General features: G+C 41.1%; 1 protein-coding gene across 1 annotated transcript in view; it reads left to right on the forward strand.

Annotated features, from left to right (window-relative positions):
* The first annotated feature begins 7637 nt into the window (after positions 1 to 7637).
* Positions 7638 to 15621, forward strand: part of PLEKHS1 (pleckstrin homology domain containing S1) — a 24267-nt gene continuing 16283 nt past the window's right edge. Inside the window, exons 1-2 of the mRNA XM_019646570.1 lie at positions 7638 to 7724; positions 11385 to 11431. Coding sequence (XP_019502115.1) covers positions 11404 to 11431 — 28 coding nt within the window. The 5' untranslated portion in view covers positions 7638 to 7724; positions 11385 to 11403. The remainder of the gene's footprint in view (positions 7725 to 11384; positions 11432 to 15621) is intronic.

Raw genomic sequence — 15621 nt, forward strand, 5'->3', positions numbered from 1 at the left:
ACAGCAACTTGTCTGTTCCCCTTCCCCCAATTCCTCAGCGCTGTTCCCATCCCCCAATTCCCCAATTAAAAAAAAAATCTTTAAAAAAAAAAAGTGTTGACCTCTCACAGATAAAAAAAATAAATAAAATGTATTAGAAATGTTTGCTCGTCTTGCAAAACACTCGCAAAACAAATTACTCGCAATCCAAGGTTTTACTGTACATGGATATGGCTAGAACAGGTAATAAAACAGTCTTAGTCCTTTATACTTTAGTGGAGAAAATAAATAGTTAATATAATTTCATACAGTGAGAAGTGTTATGAACAGCAGGATAAGTAGCTCAGGAAAGGTGAGGTGGGAGAGAGGTGGGTTAAGTTAGGTAGAATGGCTAGGAAGGGAAATACCTGTGTAAGGCCTACATCTGAGTAGAGTAAGGGAGAGGACCACGTTGCTATGTGAAGAAGGAGGCTCCTAGGCAGTGCAAGCAGGGAGTGCAAAGGCCCTGAGGCAACTACCACTGGGGCCTCTTTGAGAAACATCAAGAAAGCCAATGCCATGGAGCAGGATACAGGGAAATAAGGGTGAAAGGCAGTCAGGGGCAGGTAGGGCTTTCAACCATGTAGAGCACCTTGAATTTCATTCTAATGTGATGGGAAGACATTAGAGGGATTTGAGCAGGGAAGTGCTAGGATCCAATGAACTGTTGTGAAAGATGCTCTGGATAACAGATTAAAGAGAGAAAGAGCAGAAGCAGAGAGCCTAGCTGGAAGGCTGTTGCAGTGGCCTAGGAGAGAGATGATGGCCGGTTAGAGTGGCCATGAGGGTCATAAGACATGGTCAGATGTGGGCTTTATTTTGAAGGTAGAGTGAGCAGGATTTTCTGACAAATTTGAAGTGAGAAAGGGCTAGAAATCAAGGATGACCCCTAGTTTATGGCCTAAGCAGGCAGATGCAATGGTGCAGTTTACTGAGACTGGGGAGAGGTATGGGGGGAGGGGGAGAATGATGAAAATAAAGATTTCTACTTTGCACAGATTGTTTGAGCGACCTACTAGACATCTACGGCAGACCCTTACATTAACCCATCCAATATCCATTCCCTGTATTAGTTTCAAATTGCTGCTGTAACATATTACCACAAATTTAGTAGCTTAACACTGATTTAATCTCTTAGAGTTCTGGAGTTCAGAAACATAAAATCAAGGCACTGGCAGGGCTGTGATCCTTCTGGGGGCCTCAGAGGAAAATCTGTTTCCTTGCTCTTTCCAGCTTCTAGAGGCTGCCCACATTCTTTGGCCCTTGTCCCCTTCCCCCATCTTCAAAGCCAGCAGCATAACATCTTCTCTCCCCTCTGACCTCCTGCCTCCCTCTTATAAGAACCCTTGGGATTACGTCAGACCTGCCCAGATAGACCAGGATAATCTCCCCACCTCAATATCCTTAATTTATTCACACCTGCCAAATCCCTTTTGCCCTGTGAGGTAACATATCCACAGGTTCCAGGGATGAGGACACGGACGTCTTTAGTCTACCATATGTCTCTACTTCCTTATCCTCAAAACCCTGACTGAGGGGAAAAGAGCAATGTGCCCAACTGAAACAAACTACATTTCACAGACCTATTTGCAGGTAAAGGTGACAAGAGCATCTTCCCAAAGGAGACTGAAGCAGATGCTGGTGGTGGCCACCCATCCTCCCTCAGTGCACTGGCCTCCTCTCAAGTGTCAACACCCACATGTTCCTCTGGACCTCTCTGGCCTCCTGAGCCCACTTTACTACGTGTCTATCATGCAAGAAGTGCCAGAAATGAAGGTCCCTCTGATGATTGACAGGAGTTGGTCCAGCCCCCTCACCCCTGGATGGAATAAGTGTGGCAGGGGTTGCACACTGGCCTCCCGAGTTTCCCAGTGGGGTTCAGCTCCAGTTACCCTCAATGGTAGTTTACCTGATTTCAAACCTTGTATCAGAAGGCTTCCCTTCTTAGTTGTAAAATTGGAAAAATAATATCTGCCTCCCTCACAAGGTTTTTGTGCAAACAGAAGGAGATATTGTGCAAATGCTTTGTAGAAGGTAAATTGCAGAATCAATTAATATGGTGTTATTATGAGACCCATAGATTATTAGGCATGTTAGGTGCCTAGAGGTCATCTGGTCACCCCCTCATGGGGAGAAAGGAGACAAACCAAGTGAGTTGAAGGAGGTCAGAAGCATAAACTTGGTGTCCTGGTTCTCAGTCTGGTGTGTTTTAACTCCGTCTGATGTTTATTACCAGATTCTCTTTTAGATGATTTCTGAGCCTCCTGTGGCCTCTATTTACCCCTGTGAAACTTGTAAAGAATGACCTGACACCCAATGGTCATATTATATAAAGCACTTTGGAGAGTCTTCCAACTCCAAGGGGGAGCCCAGCCCCTCCCATTGGAGGTGGGCTCATGCACAAACTCATTTGTAAACTACAGACACAACGCCCTTGACTTATGTGACACACACTTATAAAGTGCTTACTACATGCCAGGCACTCTCCTCAATTCTTAACAAATATCTGCTCATTTGATCCTCATAACAACTCTGTCAAGTAGGTACTATTATCATTCCCGTTTCAAAGAGGTTAAGTGAGTTCTTCAGGATCACAGAGCACAGTGATGAGCCCGGTAAGGCTGATCCCAGGCTTGAAAATACTGTGCTGTGCTGAGTTCTCCCCTTCCTTCCTTTTTTCTCCTTTCCCCTTTCTCTCCTTACAAACTCCCTCCCCTATCGCTATCCCTGGGCGCATTCCTAATGTTTAAATCACAACATCTCTCAACCAAAATTATTTCCATCTGCACAAAACAATGTAATGCAAAGAGCCAAGAACATTTTTATTTCTCCAAACAGGGAACTCCAGGGGAAAGATGGAATTCAAGCTTTCTCCTTGCTTCCCATGAATCCCTGCTTCTAGAGAAGTGGTACCAAGGATGCCCAGCCGTGATGTAATTGATGTCAATTGATGTCACTCTTTCACTGGTGACATTGACAAAGGCATAGTCAGTATCCACGTGGCGAATGAGCATACAACATGCGGTGAGACAGCCTGTGTGTTGATATGTCATTGGCTTTGCTTCAAGGGCATAATCATAATCAGAGTTGGATGGGTACTTTGAGCTCTTTGATGAAGGGACAGCAATGAAAATATGAGGCCCAGAATGCTGGCAAACTAAGCAGCGTCGCACAGTTGGTGACATAACAGGCCAACATACCAGGCCAACTGATCCCAGCCCAGGAGTCAACACATTATAGAGTATGCAGGGGCACTGGGATCAGTCTTTGGAGTCAAGGCAGACCAGCATTTGATTTCTGTTAGTCACAACTAACAGTATGACTTTGAGCAAGTTATTTTTTTCTATCTAAATTTCAGTTTCCTCCTTTTAAAATTAAGGAATCATAATTATCATCCTGCAACATTGTTGGGATTGAATGAGATATTATATGTAAAAGAAATTCCCAGAAATAAAAAATATAATTTGTTTTGCAATTGCAACGAAAAGAATAAAATACCTAGGAATAAACTTAACCAAGGATGTGAAAGACCTACACACTGAAAACTATAAGACATGTTTAAAGACACACAGAAATGGAAAGACATTCCATGTTCATAGTTTAGAAGAATCAACATAGTTAAAATGGCCATATTACCCAAAGCAATATACAGATTTAATGCAACCCTCCTCAAAATCCCCATAGCATTTTTTAAAGAAACAATATGAAAAATCTTTAGATTTGTATGGAACCACAAAAGATCCTGAATAGCCAAAACAATCCTAAGAAAAAAGAACAATGCTGGAGGTATCATACTCCCTGACTTCAGCTTGTACTACAGGGCAACAATAATCAAAACAGCATGGTATTGGCAGAAAAACAGACACACAGACAAATGGAATAGAATCAAGAACCCAGAAATAAACCCACATAAATATGGACAGATAATTTTTGACAAAGGAACCAAAAACATACAATGGAGAAAAGACAGCCTCTTCAATAAATGGTGCTGGGAAAATTGGAAAGCCACATGCAAAAGAATGAAATTAGACTGCTATCTGTCACTATGTACCAAAATTAATTCAAGCTGGATCAAAGATCTAAACATAAGACCTGAAATAATAAACTGCATAGAAGAAAATATAGATATCAAACTTATAGACCTTGGGTTCAAAGAAGATTTTATAAATTTGACTTCAAAGGCAAGGGAAGTAAAAGCTAAAATAAACTACTATATCCAACTAAAAAGCTTCTGCATAGCAAAAGAAACCATTGACAAAATAAAGAGGAAAACAACCAAATGGGAGAAGATTTTTGTAAACAACACCTCCAATAAGGGGTTAATATACAAAATATATAAGGAACTCATGCAATTCAACAACAAAAAAACAAACAATCTCATTAAAAAATGGGCAGAGGACCTGAATAGATGTTTCTCCTAAGAGGACATACAAATGGCCAATAGACATATGAAAAGATTCTCAACATCACTAATCATCAGAGAAATGCAAATAAAAACCACAATGCGATATCACCTCACACCAATTAGAATGGCTATCATCAACAAGACAAATAATAACAAGTGTTGGAGAGGCTGTGGAGAAAAAGAAACCCTCATATGCTGCTGGTGGGAATGCAGATTGATGCAGCCACTTTGGAAGGGAGTGTGGAGATTCCTCAAAAAATCAAAAATAGAAATACTATATGGGGCCGGCTGAGTGGTGCGTTGGTTAAGAACTGGCTTGGGATGCCAGAGGGCCCTGGTTCGGATCCCACACATGAGGGCCAGTGACACTGCCCTTTACAGCTAAGATGCTGACAACAGCTCAACCTGGAGCTGGGCTGCTGTGAGTCGCTGGCGACTCAATAGGCTGCAGCCCCTGCTGCAGTGGGTTGCCATGGGCTACCAGGTGTAGCCAGCAGCCAGCGTGAGCGGCCATCCAGAGGCCAGCGACTGATCTGCCTCGCCCGGGAAGAGCACAATGATGGTACCAACTTGGGCCAGTGAAGCAACGTCCTCCACAACTAGACTGAAGAACAAAACCGACAGCAACTTGTCTGTTCCCCTTCCCCCAATTCCTCAGCGCTGTTCCCATCCCCCAATACCCCAATTAGAAAAAAAAAGAAAGAAATACCATATGACCCAGCAATCCCTCTCTTGATTATCTACCCCAAAAACCTGAAAACATTTATCCATAAAGACATATGTGCTCCCATGTTCATTGCAGCTTTATTTATGGTGGCCAAGACATGGAAACAACGAACGTGTCCTTTGATAGATGATTGGATAAAGAAGTTGTGGTATGTACACACAATGGAACACTATGCTACCATAAGAAAAGATGAAATAGTGCCATTTGCGACAACATGGATGGATCTTGAGATTATAATGCTAAGCGAAATAAGTCAGAAAATGCAGAGAACCATATGATTTCAATGATATGTGGTATATAAAACTGAAAACAGCAAAAGAACAAGAAAAACAAATGAAGAAACAAAACTCATAGACACAGACAATAGTTTAGTCGTTACCAGAGGGTCAGAGGGGAGGCGAGTAGTAGATGAGGGTAAACGGGGTCAAATACATGGTGATAGAAGGAGAACTGACTCTGGGTGGTGAACACACAATGTGATATATGGATGATGTATTACAGAATTGTACACCTGAAATCTATGTAACTTTGTTAACAATTGTCACCCCAATAAACTTCAATTAAAAAAGAAAAATTCCCAATAAATGTTAAGTATTATCATGTAATATAAACCGTTCAGTTGTGTTTTGGCTAAGAGGCAGCAGAGCTAAAGAGCACTTTCATGATAGGGAAGCACAATTAGCAAAATCATGGAATAAATCATACGATATTTCAAATGAATGGCTGATGGCTTTTTTCTTTTTTTGCAACAGGCATTCCACTGCTATGTTGTCTACAGGACACTGGAGACAATAAAGGAAACCGTGCTTCCATTTCATAGGTATGCTTACTTCTCACAAGTCTAATATTTGGTGTCTATGCCAGTTTTTGGTTGCTTTCAAGTTTTTATATTATAGGTGGCATCTGCAGCACAAAAAGCTTTCCTAGGCACCTGTCAAAAACATTAAGCTTCTTCCTCAAAGAGCTTTGTAAGGCTTCTAGGAAAATATCAACAACAACAAAAAATCCTAGAATAGGTGGGCTGAGTGGATGGGTATGTGAATGGATGCACAGATGAATGGATGGATGGATGGATGGATGGATGGATGGATGGATGGATGGACAGACAGATGGGAAGTCCATATATCTGTCTTCCTGGTTTATAGATATTTTTTCCAAAGAAACACAATCTTGAAGTAGTTTTCTCTCTCCTTCTTTTTGGTTAGGTCTCTAGATGATGACAATGGGCTATTGATAGCATTCTAGTTCCTAGGTAAGTAGAGATCAGCACAAGCTTTTTATAAAGTACTTAGAGCAATAACTAGTGATATCTGATCAAAGATCAAATATAAACATACTAAAGACTATTTCCAGAGTAGTCAAAAGCTGTCCTAAAAAAAAAAATCCAAGGAAATACATTCCAAGAAATTATTTTCCCTAAATCAAGCAAAACATGTCCTATGCAGCAATTGAATTATAAATTAACCATTTCTGCATATCTGAAGTTCAGCTAGGTTTTCTAAATAAAGGAACCAATAATACCTCCATAGCGTGCAAAAGGGGAAAAATAGAGAAATAACCTCCTTTGTTGAATGCTTACTATGTATCAAGCACTGTGCTACATGCTTTTTATGTAAAATCTTACTTAATTTTTGAAAAGATCCCGTGAGGTCAACATTATCCACCCCATTTTGCAGGTGAGGAAACAGACTCAGAAAACTTAAGTAACTAGCCAAGGCCACTCAATGATTACCTAGCAGAGCTGGTTCAAACCCAGTTATACTAGTAAAGATAAAGATTAAAATTATGTACTTTCGCATCTAAAGGTGATCTAAGAAGATAAAACTTATTAGCCACTACCTCCTTCTCCCTAAACAATTTTAATATAAATGAAAACATGCGCAAGGTGCTTTGGTGGCCAGATACCAGTCAGCAGGGTCTCAGAGTGGCCATTCAAAGTAGCCTGCTTATTTTTAAGGGTTGTTGGGTGGCTGTGCAGGAGAGCCTGCTGAGTGCCACCCTGTTGATGACAACTACATCGTGGATGAATAAGCAAATCTTCCTGAAGATCGTTGGCTTGTACAAATGTGTGGGAGAAGCCAGGCTTTTGTTTCCACATCTGGCACTAAGGAATCCTTCCTACCATCCCCAGGAAGACATTGGGGGGATATGGATGGGTGGGCAGCCAGGGAATTATTTTAAGGGCAGTCACTGCAGGAACTCAAGGCTGGGCTAGCGCTGTTCTCAATGAGTCAAGAGTCAACTGTGGCAGAGTTGGTTTTTAATTTCTTTCCTGCTATCTTGTTGTTGTTGTTGCTAGGCAGCTAGATGCCAAGGGTAGTTCTATGGCAGAACACAAGGAGAATGAAAGCCCGGGGATTTCCCCAGGGATACCAGTGTTCATTTCAGCTTGGGGCAAGAGTAAACATCTGTCCTGAGAAGTTTGGGAACTTCCTGTTGGCTCATATTTCAAACAGAGCTGGTACTTTAATCCTTACCCTGGTACTCAGAGCTCAGAGTGGGTAGGGGTGAGTTCAGGGGACCCAGAGGCAGAGCACTTTGCAGAGGACTGTACCAGTGATCTCCTGGCCTCCAGTAAGTACTGTTTGTTGTGACTTGTATGGGTTCTCAAGGCTGTAGTGACCTGGAAGCTTAACTAAGCAAAACTGCTGGTATGGGCTCTTCCTTCATAACCTTCCTTCATGGGCTGTACAGTCAGAGGGAAATAGGACCTCTTGGTACCACAGTCATCAAATCTCAAATGACATTATAATGATCACCAGGTTAGGCAACAATGATAGTGGGTAGATTCTCCTGAATGAAATCAAAGAGCTAAATCTGAAAGGCTTTTTTGTTTGGGGGGCAATGACAAGAAGTGCAAGCCGAACTATGAAAAGATTTCATTCTTCTTTCTTAGCTAGAAGGAAGAGCAAAGTGGTTCAAATACCAACTCTCAAGTTAGAATTCTGACTCTGCTTTTTTTTAATGATGCGATCAAAGATGAATTGCTTAATGTCTCTGGTAAGTTTCCTTATCTGTAAAATGGGTATTGTATCATTATAAAAATAGCGTAAGCTTTATAGTATTGTTACATATGTATAAATCTAATGAGATTATATATATGTATATGTTTGCTTATATGATATAAGTAAACTTTATATAACAGATTTCATATGTGTATATATTTCATATATATGTAGACATATAATGCATTTCATATATAATGTAAAATTTATATAGATAACATGAAGTATATTATATATATGAAATCCAGTGTATGTCTATATATATATGAAATTCATTTTATATATATATATATGTATATATATATATATATATATATATATATGTCAAATGTGTTATATAAATTTTGTGTAGAAGTGCCTGGAATGTATTAAGTACTCAATAAATGCTCGTCATTATCACACAATCATAGAATCATAGAATATCTGAGCTGGAAATGACCTAACAAGTATCGCTTACTAAGCACCTCATAGACACAGAATGCTATTTGCCAGAGTTTCTAAAGCAATGCTGACAGCAATCCTACAAGGGTGGTAATATTATCACTTCCATTTTACAGATGAATAAATGGAGGTATAGAGAGGTGTTATAATGAGCCCAAGATCACATCTCTCATAACTGATGGAGGTGACATTTAAATTCACATTCCAGAGTTAACGCTCTAAACCGCCACCCCCTCCCTACTGCCCCATTTGTCCTCTTTTTACGATGGGTCAGGAAAAGGGGGGTGAGTGGTCCCTACAAGTGACTTTGGAGCCGCCCACAGACATTGGAAGGCCAGACATGTCCTCCGAGTTCCCTTTGCCACCCACAGGATGAGGGAGCGGGATGTTGGCGGGAGTGTCCATGAGTGAGTTTCAGTATGGTGCCAAGCTGGGCTCTGCCAGGGAACCTAGCCTGTCACCTTGCCCTTCCTGGATCAAATGCAGATTTTCACTTGTAAAACAAGCTACCTCATAAGACAGTTCTGAGACACCAAAGCAGAATGTTATGCAAACACATTGTGTAATCTGTAAAGGCTTTATAAATAATTGTTTTATCTAGAAAAAAGAAAGGTTTTTGGCTTTTTAACAAAGAGCTTGCAGTAAACACACTGCTTTAAAATATCCCACCCTTTGCTGATCTCTCCTGCACAGTCCCCTCATCAATCACTCACAAGGCTAAATAGGCCAGGGAGGGGTGGCCAATTCTACATGGATGGAGGGAGGAAAGGGTGAGGGGCTGAAAACCACTGGTCCCTAATTCGACTTCAGGCCGTGAAATCCCTAAAATTGGAAAGAACCTAATGGATTTTATGCAAAACCTCAGGGGTACATTTTTTAAATGTCTATGTGGTTTTTTTGTTTGTTTGTTTTTTGGTTTGTTTTTTTTTTGAGGGTGGGTAAGTTTTAGGTAGGTTCTATTCCTCTTTCTTGTGCAGAATTGCTCTTCCAGGAAATAGAGGGTTTGGCCTCAATGGCCTGGCGCCGTTCTCAGGCATTCGAGCTCATTACACAGAGCTCAGTGTGCCCCTTACCCAAGGTGAGGGCTAAGGGCACAAGTTCTTCAACGTATGCCTTAAGATACCCCAGAGAGGTCTTATTTGTTGTTTCATTTTTTTTGTAGCTATTTGTTCAAATAGTCACTATCATTAGCATACAGGAATACCGTATTTGCCGGCGTATAAGACGACCCCCTAACATTTCCACTCAAAATACAGAGTTTGTCATATACTCGCCGTATAAGACTACCCCCTCTTCCGCACACCTTCCACATACCAAATAAAAGGTAAAACAATATCAGATTTGATTTCAACATTTATATTTATATTCAAATGCTTATGACATGCAGGAAAACTGTCACAAGGCTGTATGTAATCAAACATATACATAAATCGCGATTCGCGATTTTGCGCTATCATACTGGGTGTATGGTCGGCTGTGTGCGATTTTGCGAGTGTGGTAAAATCGCATAACAGCAAAATCGCATAACAGCCGAGCATACACCCAGCAGCGCTGCTGATGCCTGAACGGTATGTGGAATGAAGTGGGCGGGCATCGGGAGGCCACTATGGCACGGGGCAAGCACTATGGGCAGTCTATCTGAAGTGTACCTGGCGTATAAGACGACCCCCCACTTGGAGGCATATTTTTCAGGGCCAAAAAATCGTCTTATACGCCGGCAAATACGGTACCTCAACAGAGAAAACCTGTCTCCGATCAGGGAAGGTGTGAGCTCAGGGCCCAGGAAAACCCCACTGATCCTTCAATAGCTCCCACAAGCTTCCCACAAATCACCAAAAGTAACCTCTGAGAACTTGTGGTCTTAACCTTAAGACTTTCAGCTCTGTTTTTAAAACACAGATATATAAAAATATATATTAAAGAATTGGTGTGAGTCATTTATGCCTGGGGAGGAAAGAATGAGTGTATGCGGAAGAAAAACGAGAAATCGGGACAGGAGGCATGCTGCCAGGCCAGTGGATGGTAAAGTCCCTTTGCCTCCTTTCATTTCACTGGGACTGTCCTGGCGCTGCCCTTTTCAATGCTTCCTTCTATGGCGAGAGTCGTATTAATTCCAGGTCACCACCACATTCCTGTTCTAAAGACCTCACCGGGCCCAGGACTTTTACCCTGTGGGAGTCCCCCTCTCACAGGGTCCCATAATGGTCATGGGACCCCTGGCAGAGCTGTCCAGGAAAGGACTCTCCTCTGAGAGTCAGTGTCACCATGTCAGCCTCAGCCCCCAGAGTCAGGCAGTCTTCGGATCGGGCCACTCGGGTGGTGAGGCAGTTTAAGTACGGGGGTATGCCCTGGTCCTCTTAGATTTCTCTCTAGAGAGAGTAAGTTCACGGCATGGAGAAGGGCTTATCTTGGGCTTCCTCTTGGACAGAAATGCTTTCTCAGCTATATTTGATCCATAGCATGTTGCCCTTTGCCCTGTTCTTCTATTTCCTTCTCCTGTTGCTCTCCCCGGGGGACCTCTTATCAGAGCCATGTAGAACAGGAGCAGACAAACTCCAGGGAAAACAGCTCCTTCCGTCATCCTAGCGACACCTCCACAGAACTGCCACTTGGTGAGAGCACTGCTTGGGGAGGGGCCTGTGAGGGGTAGGGGAGACACGGGGAAGGGGGCAGATAATCCGTCTCATCAACATGCATGGGCACCATCCTGACACTTGAAGACTAAGTGGCTAATCAGGGAAGCATAGTGTTGTTTTGGGGACTAACAGCTCTTAATCCTTTTCTACAGGTGAGAACAGACAGCCACAATGGAACCCAGACCTCAGAAGAGTCCAGGTACCCAAGGGGTGTATTCTCAGGAGGAAAACAACTTCTTATTGAAAATGACGAATGATTCCCATAAAGCTAACAAGGATACAGAGCATGTTTTTAGTAGGGTTAAGGTGTGGCATTCTGGGACAATGATTCTTGGCTTGGAGAATGTATCAGAGATTATTGGATTTGGTTAATTATTTCATAAGAGACCACCTATCTAGAAACTTGGCATTTTTCTGATTTTCATCAGCCAAATGTTCCATTTGTTGCTTGGAGATGATACTAACAACAGACTATAGCCCCAGAAGAGACCGGGGAAGATTTCCTTCATTTTATATGAAATTTGTCACCTGGAGACACTGACTAAATTGTCACTGGGGCTTATTATGGAGGTCGCTCTAGGTGTAGTATTCAGATGTTCTTGCTCATGTTCACATAGTTCATTGCAGGTGAGTGGTTAGAAGAGCTGAGCTTAGGATGAAGTAGTTTAGAAATCAAATCCTCGCTTCAATTCAAAAAATATTTTTGAGCGTTTATTCAACGCACCTGTCAAAGCACAGTCTGTCACTGTGCTTCCTCTTGCAGATGACATACAAGTTAACTAAGAAGAGCCATTGTTCTCAGTGAGTTTATAATTTATCGGGAAGTTAAGATAAACACATACAATCAGGCTACACTGGGAATCATGACATAAGTGCACAGTGCTATGGGAGTGTGAACAAGAAAAAGCCTCCACGTAGCTTTGAGAATCAGAGAGGGTTTACGAAGAAGGCATTTTTAGCTGGATTCTACAAGATGTGAAGCATTTTGAAAGAGATTGGACAAGAGAGCACATCTCAGCAGAAAGGAGTGGCAAGAACAAAAGCAATGAGTGGGTTAGAGCAGGATGTTAAGGGAGAAAGCGGCTATAAGGCAGGGCAGGGGAGAGTAGAGGCTGAGGCTGCAGAAATGGGGGGCTATATTGCACCAGACCTTGACCTCGTATGACCAGCAACCCTTGAAGCATTTTCAGCATGGGAGTGGTGTGATCAGCTCCACATTTTAGATTTGTCCTGTTTTCTGAAATAGCTTTATGGAGGTATAATTGACGTCCAAAACGGGACATACTTAAAGTGTACAGTTTGGTTAGTTTTGAGATGTGTATACGCCTAGGAAATGAGCGTTCGCTATCAAGAGAGTGCACATACACATCGCTCCTGAAAGTTCTCCTGGGCCTGTTTGTGACCCTTGCCTTCAGCATCCCATCCCTATTGCTCTGCTCTCTGTCGCTCTAAGTGTGTTTGTACGATAATCCTTTACTTCAGAGTATAATAGCTCTTTCAGGTTTTTTTAGGAAAAAAAATTAAGGAAAAATAAAATTAATCATTTTAAAGTGAACATTTGGTGGCATTTAATATTAGGTTGGTGCAAATGTAATTGCGGTTTTGGACCGTGAATTTTCAATCATTATAACTAGGCTCAAACACATATTTATTAATCAAAATAGGAACCATTACAATCAACACATGTTTGCCAATGAGAAATAAGTTTGTTTATTCCTGTAGCATAAAAATCAGTGCTTCAGGGTTCGACGAACTCTTCTTGGAAAGCATTTTCTGCATCCTGCTGGTTGTGGAAATGTTTTCCCTGCAAAAAGTTGTCAAGATGCTTGAAGAAGTGGTAGTCGATTGGCGAGAGGTCAGGTGAATATGGCGGATGAGGCAAAACTTCTTAGCCCAATTTGTTCAACTTTTGAAGCGTTGGTTGTGTGACGTGCAGTTGAGCATTGTCATGGAGAAGAATTGGGCCCTTTCTGTTGACCAATGCCGGCTGCAGGTGTTGCAGTTTTTGGTGCATCGCATCGATTTGCTGTGCGTACTTCTCAGATGTAATGGTTTCACTGGGATTCAGAAAGCTGTAGTGGATCAGACTGGCAGCAGACCACCATACAGTGACCATGACCTTTTTTGGTACAAGTTTAGCTTTGGGAAGTGCTTTGGAGCTTCTCCTAGGTCCAGCCACTGAGCTGGTGGTCTCCACTTTTCGTATAAAATCCACTTTTTTGTCACACGTCACAATCCAATTGAGCAATGGTTTGTTGTTGTTGCATAGAATAAGAGAGGATGACCCTTGAAAATGACGATTTTTTTTTATTTGTGATCAGTTCATGAGGCACCCACTTATCGAGCTTTTTCCCCTTGTCAATTTGCTTCAAATGCCGAACGACTGTAGAATGGTTGATGTTGAGTTCTTTGGCAACTTCTCGTGTAGCTGTAAGAGGATAAGCTTCAATGATTGCTCTCAATTGGTCGTTGTCAACTTCCGATGGCCAGCCACTACGTTCCTCATCTTCAAGGCTCTCGTCTCCTTTGCAAAACTTCTTGAACCACCAGTGTGCTGTACATTCATTATCAGTTCCTGGGCCAAATGCATTGATGATGTTGTGAGTTGTCTCTGCTGCTTTACCACCCATTTTGAACCCAAATAAGAAAATTGCTCAAATTTGCTTTTGGTCTAATATCATTTCCATAATCTAAAATACATATAAAATAAACAGCAAGTAACAAGTCATTAGCAAAACAACATAAAGCGAGAAATGCTCATTAAAATGATGTATAACATAGCCACATTTATTTAAGAATGTATTCCAATAGCAAAGGCACATTTCAGCAATTACATTTGCACCAACCTAATACATTCACAGTGTTGTGCAACTATCACTTCTGTCCTGTTCCAAAACATTACCATCACTCCAAAGTAAAAGCCCTTACCCATGAAGCAGTTTCTCCTCCTTCCATTTTTTCCGCCCCCTACCCTTAGTCCCCATCGGCCTCCAGTATACATTCTATCTCTATGGGTTAATCTATTCTAGGTATTTTATATACATGAAGTCACACAATATATGACCTTTTGAGTCTGGCTTCTTTCACTCAGCATAATATTTTTGAAGTTCATTCACATTGTAATATATATCACCACTGCACTCCTTTTTATGGCTGAGTAATACTCCATTGTTTGTATATACCATGATCTGTTTATTCATTTATCTGGTAATGAACATGTGGGCTATTTCTACCCTTTGGCTGTTGTGAATAGTGCCACTATGACCACGTGTATACATGTACTTATTTGAATATCTACTTTCAGTTCTTTGGGTATATACCTAGGGCTGGAATTAAGGGATCATATGGTAATTCTATATTTAACTATAAGAAAACCACCAAAGTATTTTCCACAATGGCTGAAACATTTCACAGTCCACCAGCAGTCTATGAGAGTATCAATGTCTCCGCATTCTCACAAACACTTGCTATTGTCCATTTTTTAAATTACAGCCATCCTAGTGGGCATGAAGTGGTTTCTCGCTGTGGTTTTGATCTGCATTTCCCTAGTGACCAATGATGTCACACGACTTTCCATATGCTTATTGGCCATTTATATATCTTCTTTGGGAAAATGTCTATTCAAGCCCCTTGCCCATTTTTTAAATTAGGTTGTTTATCTTATTTTTATTGCATTATTAGTGTTCTTTATATATTCTAGATGCTAGAATCTTATCAGGTATATGAATTGCAAATATTTTCTCCCATTCTATAGGTTGTCTTTTCACTGTTTTTTTTTTTCACTTTCTTGATAATGTCCTTTGGTACACAAAAGTTTTTAATTTTGGTAAAGCCCAATTTACCTATGTTTTCTTGGCATGCTCATTTTTGATGTCATATCTAAGAATACATTGTCAAGTCCCAGGTCATAAAAATGTACCCCTCTGTTTTTTACTATAAGTTTTATGGCTTTAGCTCTATTATTAAGGTCACTAATTCATTATGAGTTAATTTTTGTATAAAGTGTGATATAGGAATTCAACTTCATTCTTTTGCATATGGATATCCAATTATTTTAGTGCCACTTGTTGAAATGACTGTCCTTTCTCCATTACATTGTCTTTGCATCATTGTTAAAAATCAGTTTTCCATATATGCATGGATTTATATGTAGATTATTTTGTTCTATTGATATATGTGTCTATCTTTATGCCATGTTGTTTTGATTGCTATAGCTTTATAATAGTTTTTTTTTAAGATTTTTATTGGGGAATTGGGGGATGGGAACAGCGCTGGGGAATCGGGGAAAGAGGAACAGACAAGTTGCTGTCCTTTTGTTCTTCAGTCTAGTTGTGGAGGACGTTGCTTCACTGGCTCAGGTTGGCACCATCATTGCGCTCTTCCCGGGCG

Source organism: Hipposideros armiger, unplaced genomic scaffold, assembly GCF_001890085.2.
Source record: "Hipposideros armiger isolate ML-2016 unplaced genomic scaffold, ASM189008v1 scaffold_105, whole genome shotgun sequence".
Classification (NCBI taxonomy): Eukaryota; Metazoa; Chordata; class Mammalia; order Chiroptera; family Hipposideridae; genus Hipposideros; species Hipposideros armiger.